The sequence below is a fragment of the Notolepis coatsorum genome (genome assembly GCF_963971535.1).
Source record: "Notolepis coatsorum genome assembly, chromosome: 6".
In the NCBI taxonomy this organism is placed as follows: domain Eukaryota; kingdom Metazoa; phylum Chordata; class Actinopteri; order Aulopiformes; family Paralepididae; genus Notolepis; species Notolepis coatsorum.
The window spans coordinates 142130573-142147877 of record NC_140170.1 but is presented as its reverse complement, the minus strand read 5'-3'; the positions used below and the strand labels follow the sequence as shown (position 1 = coordinate 142147877).

Sequence of the window (17305 nt, the reverse complement as noted above, 5' to 3'; positions counted from 1 at the left end):
GTAAGCTTTAACTTTCTTTTTGGTCATCGGTGTGCTTCAATTTAAACTAGAATACTGATATGACTACCATCTTAAGACCAAAGAACTTGACTGGGCAAGCAACCACCATACAGTGGATACAGTACATCTGGCTAGTATGTAGAACTGTAAACTTAAATCATGGTTGGTTTACAGTATATTAGCCTATGAGAGACATGTGTTCATGCACAAGAATACCATATCATTTGGTACAGCTTCTGAATTTCACACCATGTCCCTTTGAATGGTTGGTAACTCAGCTAACAAATGCAGTATATCAACCCCGGGACTATGCCGATGTCCTGGAGGCAGAGTCCAAGCCTGCTCTAAGTGAGTAGTAAAGCCGCTGGCGGAGCTGTCAGGGGCATGGGGCGGGCGTGTTGTCTATGAGCTGATCCAGGGGCACGGGGTGGGCATGTTGTCTATGAGCTGATCCAGGGGCACGGGGCGGGCGTGTTGTCTATGAGCTGTCAGCGGCACGGGGCGGGCATGTTGTCTATGAGCTGATCCAGGGGCACGGGGCGGGCGTGTTGTCTATGAGCTGATCCAGGGGCACGGGGCGGGCGTGTTGTCTATGAGCTGATACAGGGGCATGGGGCGGGCGTGTTGTCTATGAGCTGATCCAGGGGCACGGGGCGGGCATGTTGTCTATGAGTTGATCCAGGGGCACGGGGCGGGCATGTTGTCTATGAGCTGATCCAGGGGCACGGGGCGGGCATGTTGTCTATGAGCTGATCCAGGGGCACGGGGCGGGCATGTTGTCTATGAGTTGATCCAGGGGCACGGGGCGGGCATGTTGTCTATGAGCTGATCCAGGGGCAGGCGTGTTGTCAATGAGCTGATCCAGGGGCGGGCGTGTTGTCAATGAGCTGATCCAGGGGCAGGCATGATGTCTATGAGCTGATCCAGGGGTGCTTCAGACACTGGGCCGCCGAGGCTCGTTTCTCTGGGAGCAGCTCCAGCAGGGTCAGGAGGAAGGTGCTGAACTGAGCGGCTTGCTCCAGAGGCCACTCAAACTTATCCAGCAAGATCTCACACAGACTCCACGGCTTCAACTTGGGGATGTGCCGCAGTTGTCCTGGAGACGGTGTGAGAGGTAGAGGGGGGAAAAGAGTTAACAGCTGCCATCAAATAATGTTTATGTAATTACACTAATTGAATCTCTCTGACGAGCAAGTCCATTTCAGGTTTTCAAACCTAATTATCTGAGGATGGTAAGTTGGGAGTGTTGTGTTCATTCATAGTTAGAATATTACTAATAAAGTAAAGAGTGAGTATTTCTGGTTGATGTATCACATTCACACTCCCAAATTATTTGGATTTATTTCATGTGTTTGTTATGCACGTTTATAAATACAACAAAACTAACTTAACTAGTTTGCACATCAAGTAAATGCAAGAAGAGTCCAGCTAAATCCAGGGATGGTTATCACAGCACTCCCAGCCCCACCCAATGCAACCGCACCCCACCCAACCCCACTGTAGGATTTGGGTAGAATTTTCTTAGAAGATAAAACCATTAAGACAATTATATAGGTCTAAGTTCACAACAGTCTATTCCTATTTCTGACCTGATATTACATCAAGTGTCAACATTTTAGTTAGCTAGACTAAATAGGTATACAGATGGCGTCTCTCGCAGGGGGAACAAATCTAGGAGGACTGAGGTTGTGTTGAACTTTAAGGCGCCAGGGAGATAAGTAAGTAAGTAAGTAAGTAAGTAAGTAAAGTTTATTTATATAGCACTTTTCACAGAGACAGCTCACAAAGTGCTTTACATACAGCAGAAAAAAAATAAAATTAAAATAAAAAGCAAGAAACCATTCAAGAGATAAGATAGAACAAAACACAATGCATCACAGATAAACAAAACAAAACAAAAGACATATTCTATACCTGAAGGAGAAGCTCAAACATTACCCAAAGGCCTGTTTAAACAGTAATGTTTTTAGCTGATTTTTTAAAATGTCAACAGACGATACAGCTCTTAGGCCACGAGGAAGGGCATTCCAGAGTCTAGGCGCTACAGACTGAAAGGCTCTGTCACCTTTGGTGATCAGCCTGGTGCGCGGAATGACCAACAGGTCCTGGTCAGCTGTCCTCAGGGTCCTGCTGGGCACATATGGTTCCAGCAGGTCAGTTAAATATTCTGGTGCCTGGCCGTGCAGAGCTCTGAAAGTGAGCACCAGGACTTTGAAATTAATTCTAAAATGTATAGGAAGCCAGTGCAAGGAGGCCAGAACTGGAGTAATGTGACACCTTCTGCTTGATCTGGTCAGCAGTCTTGCAGCAGTATTTTGTATGAACTGGAGGCGGTCTATGGATGATTTATTGAGGCAGGTGAGAACCGAATTGCAGTAGTCTAGACGAGAAGAAACAAAGGCATGGATGATCAACTCTAGGTCAGAGTGGGAAACCATCGACCTGAGTTTAGCAATATTCCTGAGATGGAAAAAACAGGTGCGGGTCACCGACTTGATATGGGTGTCGAGGTGCATAGTATGATCAAAGTTTACCCCAAGGTTCCGGAGGTTGGGGCTCACATTAGTTTCTAGGGGCCCAAGGCAACCAGCCACCCTAGATGCAACGCCATCAGAGGCCACGATGAGCACCTCGGTTTTGGCCTCATTTAGCTGGAGGAAGTTGCTAGCTAACCAGGCCTTAATGGCCGACAGACATTCATTTAAAACAATAAAATTAGAATTAAAATCATCAGGGCAATCAGGGTTAAAAGAGCAATACAGCTGGATATCATCCGCATAAAGGTGGTAGGAGATGCCTTTAAAAGTGTTAATAATGTGTCCTAATGGGAGCAAATATAGTGAAAATAAAATCGGACCAAGTACCGAGCCCTGGGGGACCCCACAGGAAAGGGTAACAGACTCAGACACATGGGGGCCTACTCCGACTGAGAAACATCTACCTGAGAGATAGGACTCAAACCACTCATGTGCACTCCCTGTGACACCCACCCAATCTCTGAGCCTATTTAACAGAATGTTGTGATCCACAGTGTCAAATGCAACACTGAGATCCAGTAACATTAAAATGGAGCATCTACCTGAGTCGGCGGACATCATTAGATCATTGGATACTTTTAAAAGTGCAGTTTCCGTGGAGTGTTGCTTACGAAAACCCGACTGGAATTTGTCGAGAATGTGGTGTTCATTTAAAATGGATATAAGCTGGTTGGCAACAATCTTTTCTAAAATCTTGGACATAAATGATAATTTGGAGATGGGCCGATAGTTACTTGGTAACGAGGCGTCCAGACTTGGCTTTTTTAAAAGCGGCTGAGCGGCACGGAGAGGGTGGTAACAAATGGGCATATTATGCCAGGGACGGAGAGAGAGAGTCTTGGTACCTTGGAGGAGAGAAGGCTTTTTCGGTCCTCTTTGGTATTCAGCTCATACAGAGAGAACCTGAGAGCAACCTATTTGTAACTATTTTGCTGTTTATGCCAATAAACCTGTGTTATAAAGAGAATTACCGGTAGCCTGTGTGTCGTTGACTTTACATCAACATCCAACAACACAACGCAGAGTCTATCCTGAAGGAAGACAGGAAAAGTAACAGTAATTAAAAGGCAACGAAATCACCACCCGGCCTGGTTCATGTCTAGCACTATTAATCAGGTTCATGTTTAGCTCTATTAAACTGATCTCTACTAATCAGGTTCATGTTTAGCTCTATTAAACAGATCTCTATTAAACAGGTTCATGTTTAGCTCTATTAAACAGATCTCTATTAATCAGGTCTCTATTAACCAGGTTCATGTTTAGCTATATTAAACAGGTATATATTAACACTATGCCGTCCGAGAACGAGTATATACGTGTTTCGAAAAAGAGCGTTGTGGACCAGAGCCACGAGTATATACGTGACGAGTTGTTATTGTTTTATTCCATATTTATAACGCTTCTTAGGTACCCGATCCACTACCAGCATCTTTTCACATATTTGATTTTCGAAACATGCAGTACCGGCCACACCCGCTTAGGGGCGCCATCGCTCCACTGCAGTATCATTATGTGATAAAAAAAAAATGCAAACTACAGTTCTGTGGGCGGATCATAGTTCCTTGATCCCAGCCGAACATCCTCCATCTTGGATCAGTTTGGCGAGCGTTTTTTTCAGCGTGGAATAATGGGATTTATGATTAGCCAATGTGCATATCGATCTACCAGAATCCGATGACTGGTGAGGAAATGCTGCCGGCGATCACATGGCCTGACGGTAGGATAATATTACCCCAAATTACAGCTGGATTGGACATTGTTTTATAACGTAACGTGATCGGTCAATGAAAATGCTATATTGAACGCACACTGTATTGGTAATCAATAATAGTAATCGGCGTTCCCCGCCGCCCCCATTTCATCCATAGATGCTCTGTAATAGTCCGGATGTTACGCAGTTTGTTTTATTTCATTCGTGTATATATACAGCAGAAATGGCGTTTGATATAACGGCGCCAACGTCTAGCTCCCGGGAAAAAAGACGAGACGAAAAGTGCGATAAACCTTATATTCACGACGCTATAAAATGACAACCAACCGATGGATTTTTATTTTCTTTAAGCCATTATGAAGGCACGGTTTATGCACTCAAGTGACAATGAGAATGGACAGATAGCAATACTATAAATGATATATAAAGCTCTTAGAAAGTACATCGGTTTGTTATTGTTTACTATCTGCTGTCCTCTGAGGCCTAAATCGCCGGGCCCCGCCGGTCGTCATAGTGTTAAACAGATCTCTATTAAACAGGTTCCTGTTTAGCTCTATTAAACAGATCTCTATTAATCAGGTTCATGTTTAGCTCTATTAAACAGATCTCTATTAATCAGGTCTCTATTAACCAGGTTGATGTTTAGCTCTATTAATCAGGTCTCTATTAACCAGGTTGATGTTTAGCTCTATTAATCAGGTCTCTATTAACCAGGTTGATGTTTAGCTCTATTAATCAGGTCTCTATTAACCAGGTTGATGTTTAGCTCTATTAATCAGGTCTCTATTAATCAGGTTAATGTTTAGCACTATTGTATTGCATACAAAATGGTGACTGCACCCTCTGCTGTACGAACTGTGTAATAGGTGCGTCTCTACTTTTCGTAGCTCTATTTCTGCAGACCCCTCTCTGATTGGTTGAGCTCCATTTCTGCAGACCCCTCTCTGATTGGTTGAGTGAAGCCCCTCTCTGATTGGTTTAGCTTGTCACGCGGTAAAAGGCAGATGTAATGTTATCATATCAAGAAGATAAAAATAAATGTACTACCAGATTCGCGTATAACGTTATTTCGCGTGACTTCGCGGTTTATTCATAACGTTATGCACATTTCACAACACAGCCAGCTGTCAGAAACTGTACACTGTAACGTTATATTACATAACGTTATGTTATTTCGCGGTTTATTCACATAACGTTATTTCACGTGACAAGTTCAACACAGCCCAGCTGTCAGAAACTGTACATTGAGGGGGTTTGAATCACTATTATATTCAGAGTTAATTATATTGTTTACACTGTCTTTCTTCTATTATAACCCTGCCCATTTGATGTTCCCAAATCATATTCAGAAAGTATCACAGAGACTTCTATTGACCAAGGAATTAGTTATTATTAGTAAGACACAACATTTCCGTAGCAATTGACCACCAGACTCTTTCTCTTAAGGCATTAACTGGGTTAATTAATATAAATGTAATATTGTAACTGTCTAGTTACACATTGGTTCCGAAACATGTATGTTCCAGGCTGCAATTAAAACTTTGAATCTGAGAGAGCTCTGGTCAGCGAAGCCGGCGATGCAAGCGATTATTATTGGTTTTTAATGACAAACCAATTACATAATCCAACATATGTGTAAAGGCACACACAACATATTCCAGTTAACGGTATATTTTTTTAATGATTCGTTATGGCGTAATCAATACTTCCATGCGTATAAATTGCGTTCGTGACCTCCATGTTTTGGGGCTATTCATCCGTCGGGCAAGAACTGTGGGTTTTCAGCCTCTCTCTCTGGAGCTTAACAGAGTTTCGACTCCTGGCTAGAGGAGCTTGTCGCGGCTCATGCGCATGCGCGCGCTCGGCCAATCAGAGAGGGGTCTGCAGAAATGGAGCTCAACCAATCAGAGAGGGGTCTGCAGAAATGGAGCTACGAAAAGTAGAGACGCGTAATAGGTGATGGAAAGCTTGTTATAGATCGTATAGCTTACGCTCTGCTCTTAGTGGAACTATCCCTTTATCCAATCTAATAATGAATAATTTTCTCCACATGCACACACCCATCCGCCTGGCCACACCCACATCCGCTCCTCTACATAAGCAAGGTCGTGGCCACACCATCAGCTCCTTCCCTATTTTCACCACCGAAAGTGTCTGTAACACACCACTTTAAGTTTAGTGCCAAAATAGTTGTTGGAAAGGAGCTACGTTGACATTGTATCTTTGTTTTTTCCGAAAAAGCAAAGAGATAATGTCTTCACCGTCGGAGGGTCTCTAGACGGTTACAACGCTACCCTCCACCAGCGCTTCACTATCACGGTGTCCTCTGTGCGTCGTGGGGCGTCTCTGGTTCCACGGTCGTGGTTAACCCTTTGAAAACTGAAACACTTGTACTGCCTGTATAGCCTGTGTATACGCGCAGTTATGTTTCTGTGTTTTTCTTGGTGGGTTAAAGGAACAACCGCCTCCTGTTAAACTAAATATAGGGGGGTGGTTGGTTCCCCGGTGTGTTGGTAGCAGAGTCGACTCTCGGGTTGAGGCCGGGATTGACCCCGTCTGCCCGAGAGTGTGCCCCCGCACCTTTCGTGACGTCTGCCAATTGTGTCAGCCTTCTCTTGAACCTCGACCCCGCTGGAGCATACTGAACGCCCCTTCCGCCGGGATACTGTTCTCACAGTAGACCCTTTAGGCGCCTGTCTAGTCCGCAGTGCTCCAGGCGCAGGTCGAGTTATACTCTTGGGGCCTGTTGCCTGGATTGAGGGATCAACCTCCTTGGGGGTTGTCTCCCAGGCACGCCGACTGGCCCCACAGTGTTGTGGGGGAGCAGCCTCTTGTAGAGTGCTTCAGAGCGGCGTACCGAGGGGGGAAGGGCCTGCTCTTGATTTGGGCCCTGTCCGATACGCTGGCGATGTGGGGGGTGGTGTCACCAGTGACCGTCTGGTGGGGTCCCGATGCTATGGCTTCGTTGGCCTCACCAGGCCCCCTTTTTTCGGGGGGTCCTGGCCCTCAGGTTGTCCTAGGGCTGGGACCTCCTCCGCACTCCGCTGCTACGGCCTTGCCACAGGGTTGGGTTTCTTGACCTTCGACCCTGTGATGTTGGGGGCTGTGACGGAGGTGTTTTGCTTCCCGTCTGTTCCCTGGTGGCATGTGGGATGCGCGCCTGAGTGGTCGCGGGTCCTTCTGAGTGAAGGTAGGTCCCACGGTCTGCTCACCCTGTGCGTTTTGAGGTGCTAAACCCTCTTTGCACAGTCGGATCCGATTCCCTCCCGTCCTCCTCTAGGGGGGTCCAGTGGGCTCGGGTCCTCCCCGGTTCTGATGGTTGTGGGGGGCCTCAGCGGGTACATCTGTTGAGCTTCCTCTCTGCTCAGCTCCTGTGTTCCACTAAGAGCAGAGCGTAAGCTATACGATCTAAAACGTGAGGTTATTCTATAACCCTAGTTATATGAGTATAGCGAGCGCTCTGCTCTGACTCACTGAGGACCCCGTGATCTTCGCCTTCGTGGTGAAAGACTTGGGAAGGAGCTGATGGTGTGGCCACGACCCCGCTTATGTAGAGGAGCGGATGTGGGTGTGGCCAGGCGGATGGGTGTGTGCATGTGGAGAAAATTATTCATTATTAGATTGGATAAAGGGATTGTTCCACTAAGAGCAGAGCGCTCGCTATACTCGTATAACTAGGGTTATAGAATAACCTTACGTTATAGTAGTAGGCAAAAATTGTATGTAGCTGATACTGTGAAATGTGAAGTATTGTAGTGTTTTTGCATTTGCAATATATTGAATTCCAATATGTTTTCCCATCCCTAATACAAACATACAGGCACTCATATCCCATCACAACAATAAAAAAGGCAGATGAATGTTAAATCAAGTAGGCCTAACAGCTCAGGGTCATAGAAGATGTAACACCTTACCTTTCTGGTTGAAATATCGCTTGGCATTTCTCCCTGAGAGTGCAAAGTGGGACGGGAGGGGTCCCAGCAGCTCAATAATGTGAGCAATGTGATCTGGCAGAACCAGAGCAGAAGAGACAATGTATGTGTTAAAGACTAAATCCACTCTGAAATATCATTCACATATTGCTGCTGTCAGGTGAAAATCTTGTATCTCTAATTCTGCTTGAATTGAAGGTTTACACAAATCCTTTATATACATTGGTGTCAATCTGAAAGTGAGGATGTTTTTCTTAATTCTTGAATTGACCCTTATGGAGATACAAGGTTCTCATGTCCCTTTCTTCTCGTTGCTGTTTCATGTGTGATATTGCTATATTGTTCTATTTTTGACATAGGATAACACAAGGAAGTCTGGCGTGTGCGTATCACTGCTCGCACTGCCTACCTACAGTAACTATACTTGATAACCCTGGTGATGTGCTGCTCTCACTGCCTACTGTATCCATCTACACCTGATAACCCTTGTGATATGCTGCTCTCACTGCCTATCTATCTACACTTGATAACCCTGGTGATATGCTGCTCTCACTGTATCTACCTACTGTATCTATCTACACTTGATAACCCTGGTGATATGCTGCTCTCACTGCCTATCTATCTACACTTGATAACCCTGGTGATATGCTGCTCTCACTGCCTATATACACTTGATAACACTGTATCTATCTACACTTGATAACCCTGGTGATATGCTGCTCTCACTGCCTATCTATCTACACTTGATAACCCTGGTGATATGCTGTTCTCACTGCCTATCTATCTACACTTGATAACCCTGGTGATATGCTGCTCTCGCTGCTATCTACTGTATCTACACATTGGGTTGTGGTGGCCATTACAACATTGTCAATACTTGGACATAATTTAACCATTGCTTCCTGCACCCAAACCTCTTACCATAAACTGGGTTAATATCCTACTCCCTGCTCCCCCTGCCCCTACCCTCCACACACATAACACATAATGATGACCTTTTATTTGTCCCCCACAATTAGCATAGGTTCTTCATTGAGTGCTTATCCTTATCATTAGGGCACAAGTAACTTGTGTTTTATTATAGATAGAATAATACTGTACAACTAACTTTAGATTTGTGAATATCAACAAGTATTTCCTTTAAGCTGAACACCAGAGAGACTATAGAAGAGACACATCTCTGCCCCATAGACAGTGAATGATGGAATAACTTACACTATGACAGTAGCCATGGACATTTTACTGGGATATGGGTACATTTTCTGATTCAGAAAGCATTATATTTAAATAAAACCCATTTGGATGTAAGCAGGGCTCTTTTGCTTAGAGGGCGCTGTTTGAATGCACAACAGATTCTATGAGGAAGATTTTTTCATCAATATATCATGTCATATACAGTGTTTCTCAACTGGTGGGTCGCACTACCTATCTTTGTGAAAGTGGCTTCTCAGCTCTGGTTCAGCTGAAGACAAAGCGGAGGAACAGATTGGACATTGAGCATGACCTCAGAGTTGCTTTGTCTACCATCACCCCAGACTTTGAGACTCTTGTCAGGAGCAAACAACATCCCCAGTTATCCCATTAGTTCCCTGGGATGTTAAGCTAAGAAGTCTGCTAAGAAGGATACATTATTTATTATTATTATTTTATTTCATTGTGTTTTTAGCCCTTAGTTGCACTTTTGTTGCAACCCCAGTTATCCCATTAGTTCCCCCAAACTTAGGTCTGTTATGTTAAGCTAAGAAATCTGCTAAGAAGCATATATTATTATTTTATTTCATTGGGTTTTTAGCAATAGTTGCACTTTTGTTGCACCTTTTTGTGTTTATTTCATGTTTTGAAAGATTGCATATTACTGCAATTTCTTTTTTTTACATAAATCATAGTGGTTAAAAATGTTGGGTCGCGACTTAATGACTAAGGAAAATGTTGGGTCCCGATGCTAGACCAGTTGAGAACCACTGATATATACCATATACTATGATCAAAATATCATAGTAAATTCCATATCTTGGCAGAATTGACTGAAAGACAATTACTGCGACTGTGACAAGTCCATCGATATCCTCTATTTCCTATTGATATTGTGTGTGAGTCCATCGATATTCTCTATTTCCTATTGATATTGTGAGTCCATTGATATCCTCTATTTCCTATTGATATTGTGAGTCCATCCATATCCTCTATTTCCTATTGATACTGTGTGATGAGTCCATCAATATTCTCCATTTCTAGGGATGTTCGATATTGGCTTTTTTACCGATATCCGATATACCGATATTGTCCAACTCTTAATTTCCGATACCGATATCAACCGATACCGATATATGCAGGGTTTCCCCCCCCCAAAAAACGGAATAATTTCAGGTAATTAACATTACATATATCTTGTCATGGAATTAACACAACATTATGCATACCGGTACTTTGACAATAAATAAAAGTATAATTTGTTCTTACATGCTTGCCTGGGTAAATAAAGCTTAAATAAATGTAAAAAAACCAAACTAAAAAATACAATTTTTTTTGAAAACCGATACCGATATTTTCCGATATTACATTTTAATGCCAATATCGGCCGATAATATCGGACATCCCTATCCATTTCCTATTGATACTGTGTGATGAGTCCATCGATATCCTTTATTTCCTATTGATACTGTGTGATGAGTCCATCGATATCCTCTATTTCCTATTGATTGATTGATTGAACATTTTATTAACAGATTGCAGAATGGGTACAATACAGTACAGCTCAATACACACAATTGTTAAGGGGATGCAGACCAGAGAAAGACTTTCATCTTGTTTACATCAGGGTCCCCCATTTTCAATTCATCATAACATAATATGACATACATGACATACAGATAGACAGTACTGCTACATCTATACATTTATGACATACCAGATTTACAAATACACAGGGATTAAAGCAAAAACAAATCTCCTGACTGAACTTTTTTTCAGGCCAAGTCATATTATTATTTTAACCTCCACTGTATTTCTTTTAATGGCGTTAGCGTTTTAAGGGGGGCCTACTTGTAGAGCCTACTGTCCTGACTGTGACTATAGACCTTACTGTTGTGGTTGTCGCGCCAGGCAGGGAGGCTGTGTGCTGGAGAGCGCGAATGCAAGTCTTGTGGCTAGCTTCTGATTGATGGCGAGCTAGCATCCTTTTCCCATTACTGCCACACTGTAATTTCCGTTTTACGTTGCAAAAACACACAGTAGTCTGACCAGTTTGTTTTGTGATGTTTGTAATTTTGTTTTTAGCGCCTTTGAGGTGCTTTGGTACCATGAGGTGCAAGCATAGTCGTAGTACCCTTGAATGAGTGCTCCTGCCAGAGTCTTCAGGGTATTCTTGTTTACCAGAGAGGAGAATCTAGTTCGTTGGTTGACTTTTTTTTATTACATTGGATGCCATTTTGTCACAGGAAAGATTTGCCTCTAGGATGGAACCTAGGTATGTAATTTCTTCTTTCCTTGTGACAATATTGTCACCCACTGTAACTGAGAAGCCGTGTGATGAGTCCATCGATATCCTTTATTTCCTATTGATACTGTGTGATGAGTCCATCGATATCCTCTATTTCCTATTGATACTGTGGGATGAGTCCATTGATATCCTCTATTTCCTATTGATACTGTGTGTCCAGGTCGGATCCAATGGAGTTCTGCTGAAGGCATTACGCCGCAAAGGAAGCCTTTCCAAACAAAACTTAATCAACAAAAATAATAGTCTCAGCTTCTCCTCTCTTCATCAAAAAATGTCCCATGCTGTGGAGTGAAATCTAATGACAAAACAGGAAGCAACTGGGTTTATGGGAAATGTAGTCTTATCATGAGAATTAGGCTACCAGTTGTTTCAGCAATGGTCTCTTTTGTTGACTTTATATACAGTATATGATGTCACAACCAATATGTCAATGATATATTTTGTTGAAAATTCTCCTTGTAGCTGCTTTACGTACAGTTCAGTCCAGTCAAGGGGAGGAGTAAAAGCAGGTTGAATGACACATACCTTCCTCTCTCGAGAAATTTTCGCCTGAGTGGGGCTCAAATAGATACTCCCCTGTTGCCAGCTCAAAGGCCTACAAGCAATGGAACAAAAAAAAGAATAGTCATGGACTGCCAAGTATGAAGATATATGAAAAAATCTTTACAGGTAAATGGTAAATGGACTGCATTTATATAGAGTTTTTATCCAAAGCGCTTTACAACGTATGCCTCACATTCACCCATTCACTCACACATTCACACACAGACGATGGAGGCAACCATGCAAGGTGCCAACCTGCTCATCGGAAGCAGTTAAGGGTTAAGTGTCTTGCTCAAGGACACTTCGACACGCTGCCGGGATGAGAACCTTCTGATTACCACACGACTGCTCTACCTGCTGAGCCCAATAGCATATATCTGCAGTGCCGCAACCCCGGCTTGTACTGTGTGTGAGGGCTTGTACTGTGTGTGACTGTGCGTCGGGGCTTGTACTGTGTGTTGTTTCCCGTAAAACCCGGAAGTAGTCAGTTTGTGCTGTTTATTTTTACAAGCAGTGAGGACTCGACAGCATTTGCATTTCTGTGTTCCGTGTTGCGGGTTAGGGTTAGGGTTAGGGTTAAGGTTAGGGTTAAAAATAAACAGCACAAACTGACTACTTCCGGGTTTTACCGGAAACAACACACAGCCCCGACGCACAGTCACACACAGTACAAGCCCTCACACACAGTACAAGCCGGGGGTTGCGGCACTGCAGATATACCCTACTCGCTGAGCCACTGTTGCCCCCTCACATAGATTGAACTGGTCTAACACAAAGTACCATGCCTGTGAGCTGCCACTAGGGGCAGAGTGTCTAAGTGTGAGTGAATTACTGAATTAGTCAGTATGAAGTCAGTATGTGGGTCGGTTGGACCAGTCAGTATGTGGGTACAGTTGGACCAGTCAGTATGTGGGTCAGTTGGACCGGTCAGTATGTGGGTCGGTTGGACCAGTCAGTATGTCGGTGGGTTGGACCGGTCAGTATGTGGGTCAGTTGGACCAGTCAGTATGTGGGTCGGTTGGACCGGTCAGTATGTGGGTCAGTTGGACCGGTCAGTATGTGGGTCAGTTGGACCAGTCAGTATGTGTGTTGTATGGGCCGGAGTGTAACAATTTAATAAATTTATCAAATTGACTTGTTGAGCGAAGCGTCTGGTCTGAGGTGCATTTCCTGGACCTCTCTCTCCCCTTTTCTCTGTGACACACACACACACACACACACACACACACACACACACACACACACACACACACACACACACACACACACACACACACACACACACACACACACACACACACACACACACACACACACACACACACACACACACACACACACACACACACACACACACACACACACACCACACACACACACACACACACTACTGACAACGCCCCTCCAAATGGGGAGATTAGACAGCAGGATGTGGAATTTTGTTTCAAGTTTGTTTGAGAAAGTAGATTTTAAAGGGGGAGCTGAAAACAATTAAGAAAAGGAAGCGACTAAAAGATGACGCTGCCAAATATGACAAACTGACTGACATATTTCATGTGCAAACAGCCAGCGGTGTGTAAAGGATGATGATGATGAGGCAGATAGCGACAGAGAGGGAGTGGGTCAAAACTGCAGCATACAATATACAACTTGCATGGCAGGAAGTTAGTGCAGCTACAGGATTTTTACATGCAAGATTCATATAATGTTGGCATCTAAACATTCCCAACGCACGTCTGCGTCTGTGTCTTGTTCTAGCAGTTATAGCAACGTTCTATGATATCATCAACTGAATTATAGTTTTTAAAAGAAGAAAGGTCACGAACACCTGAGCAACTTGGTTGTTCATGTTGATAATCCAGTGCTGGAAAAATATCACTGGATCCTGTTCTCTTCCGGTTCTCTTCAACGTTCTCAGCGGACGTTGGTGAGGGCACGCGGACGTCGGTGTCTAGTGCGCATGGGCGTTGGGCATGAATGGCTCCGTATCCGGCTCGCGCAAGTTTACATGCCACCGTTCCAAGGGAATTTTGAGAACAAAAACCCCCTTTGAGCGTTGCCGCTAGGAAAACAAAAATGCCAGCTAAAAAGGCGTTGCCTTTTAACTTGGACATGCAAACGAAATAATTCGAAAATACAACGTTGCTGTTTTCCCCCAGTATAACCATGACCTAAGGCACGCAGGACGCGTGAATATTAAAGGCAACCAACTTGTGTTCAGCCTTTCGTTCAGCGTTTCTCTGATTGGCCACACGGCCACGTGTGCATTGACTTAGTAGTTAATGACTTAGTCATTAAAGATTTCATTTGTATTCTGTAAAAATCTCATTTGTTGTTGTTTCTGTAGTCTCAGGTCATGGATGGGAGTGTCAGGATCCAGCTAAGAGCCTTAACACTTTCAATGCCGGCCGTGTTTTCCTTTTTACCCCCTTGAATGCCGCCACCCACTTCAATGTTAGCGTTAAAAACACATAATCTATGTTTTAAATTATGGCTATGTGTCTAATCTGCCCGTCGCTTATCAATGACTTGTTTGCAGTCAACATTGTCGAAACAGATTGTTTTTTAATCGGTTCATATCCTTTTTATAGCATTTCGAAAAGCTATTGTTTTCTAAAAAAAATTCTGAAAATAGAAAGATTCCCTTATAAATGGCATTTATTGGAATATTCTCGAATACACTAGACACGTTGTCATTTGTCGGCCTATTTATGAATCGTTTTCAAATAAACGCTAGATTATCGATAGTATATGTGTACTTATGCACGCTATAGAAGCAAGCTGAGAAATCGATTACCTCATTTCCTCAACATCACACACACACACACACATACGGGACACGCTGAGATATAGGTCAAAACAGCTCTGATTACCCCAAGACTGGTAACATAGATTCCTTACCTTAGATCAGATGTTCTCCAAAAAGATTATTCCAATTCCTGATCGCCATTCCAAATATCTATCACGTTTATTGATTGATTATTGGCTGCTGTAAATATATATTCCATATATATTTCCATCTCGCGATCACTTCCCTCTTGATCAGACAGCTCGCCAGCATAGTGGAACCAGTAGGCTCCCCCCACACATCCACCAGTATAATCGAATGGCCTGCAGTTACACAGGGGGGATAGGGGGCGGTATTTTCCCATCAGGGCTCCTAGAGGGGCTGCTGTACCAACGGGAGACTCAGAGGGTCCCTGAAGACAGGACAGGTAGAGGCATGCTCAATGATACCGCTATTATAAGTGCATTGTCCAACATAGGATGCAAAATGCAATAACTTACTTGTTTGAGAAAAATACACAAAAAGATGGTTTGGTCTACAATACATGACATTGGGTGAGCTAGCAGCCTAAACACTATCACTGTCAGTTTTAGCTGGAATATTTTCTTTTAACACTTTGAGTGCCAACGACGAGAAATCTTGTTGTTCGCCGACATGCGTTGAGTGCCAACGACGAGAAATCTCGTTATTTTATTAATATTGCTTTTATTAGCGATATCCATTAATTTTTCATCAATCCAGCCTCACGTTATCATTGGGACTGTCTATGAGCTTGAACAGGGCAAATACCGCCCCCTATCGTCTCCCGGATGGTAATGCATCCATTGGATTTGACTCAATGGAAATGCATGGGGGGGAAAAAACCCGGAATCCACATTTTACTTCTGAGCCATGTAACCCGAGACGATTGCATTCATTGTGGACCCTCAGAGCAGCGTGGAATGTGTTTCGAGGTTGGATCGTTGGATCAATAAACGCGATCGATATTTGGAATGGCGTTCAGGAATTGGAATAATCTTTTTGCAGAACATCTGATGTGAGGTAAGTAATCTATTTTACCAGTCTTGGGGTAATCAGGTGCTTTTTTCACATATTTCACAACGTGTCTGTGTGTGGTTCTGTGTGCGTGTATGACGTTAGCGCTGACCAGGTCATAGATAATCGATTTTCAGCCCGCTTCTCTAGCGTGCATAAGTACACATTATACTATAGATAATCTAGAGTTTATTTGAAAACGATTCATAAATCAGCCGGAAAATGACAACGTGTTGGGGGACCCTGATGTAAACAAGACGAAAGTCTTTCTCTGGTCTGCATCCCCTTAACAATTGTATGTATTGAGCTGTACTGTACTGTACCCATTCTGCAATCTGTTAATAAAGTTTTCAATCAATCAATCAATCAATCAATCAATCAATCAATGTATTCCAGTAAATCCCTATTTCCGCAGAATCTTTTTTCCCCCCCTAGTAATTTCCCAAAAATGGTATAAAACGGAAATGTACAGATGAAAAAACAATCCGTTTCGTACATGTTGACTGCAAGCAAGTCATTGATAAGCGACGGGCATATTAGACACATAGCCATAATATAGAATATAGAAATAGCTCCGCGAAAATCATGAAATATCGGAAAATCTGTCCAAAAAGGCTGGCATTCAAGCGATAAATCGTGCGCCCCCTGCTGGCACTCAATGTGTTAATAACATAACATTCATAACAACATAACAATAATAACATTCATGTTTGGACTATGGTGTGGGCCAGTCTGCAGTGTAAAACTCTCACTTATGGCCTTGGCTGTATGTCCGTATTTTGTGCCTCTATGACCGGCAACGTTGCTAACTCACTCACTCATTCATTCAGTAATCCACCCACATTTAGCCAATCTGCCCCTAGTGGCGGCTCACAGGCATGGTAATTTGTGTTAGACCAGTTCAATCTATGTGAGAATGCTTTACATAATGACACCGTGTCCTTCGGATACTTGATCGCAATTGTCAAGCTCCACCTTTGTAAGCAACTGAGCTGGGCGCTGTCGCGGTTAGTGGATGCTGTGCTTCTCACCATGCAGGCTGTACTCCAGATGTCAGCTGGAGGGCCGTAGGCTGCGCCGATCAGGACCTCCACGGAGCGGTATTGACACGTCTGGATGTCGTCAGTAAAGTGTTTGTGCTGCGGGACAACAGAGACCAGAGACTGTTATACTGTTATTTTGTGCTCCATAACAACAATCAGCATGTCCCCATCAGCCAAAGACTCCTGATTTATCAAGCCAAGTACGACCCTATCTGAG

At 43.5% G+C, this 17305-nt stretch overlaps 1 protein-coding gene across 1 annotated transcript in view; it reads right to left on the bottom strand.

Moving 5' to 3' along the window:
- Positions 1 to 794: 794 nt before the first annotated feature.
- The window catches only part of LOC311229683 (SRSF protein kinase 3-like), a gene marked incomplete at its 5' end in the record, with an annotated part of 45454 nt that continues 28943 nt past the window's right edge, over positions 795 to 17305 (bottom strand). The window contains 4 exons of the mRNA XM_084315758.1: positions 795 to 1096; positions 8163 to 8255; positions 12205 to 12274; positions 17077 to 17184. Coding sequence (XP_084171884.1) covers positions 912 to 1096; positions 8163 to 8255; positions 12205 to 12274; positions 17077 to 17184 — 456 coding nt within the window. The 3' untranslated portion in view covers positions 795 to 911. The remainder of the gene's footprint in view (positions 1097 to 8162; positions 8256 to 12204; positions 12275 to 17076; positions 17185 to 17305) is intronic.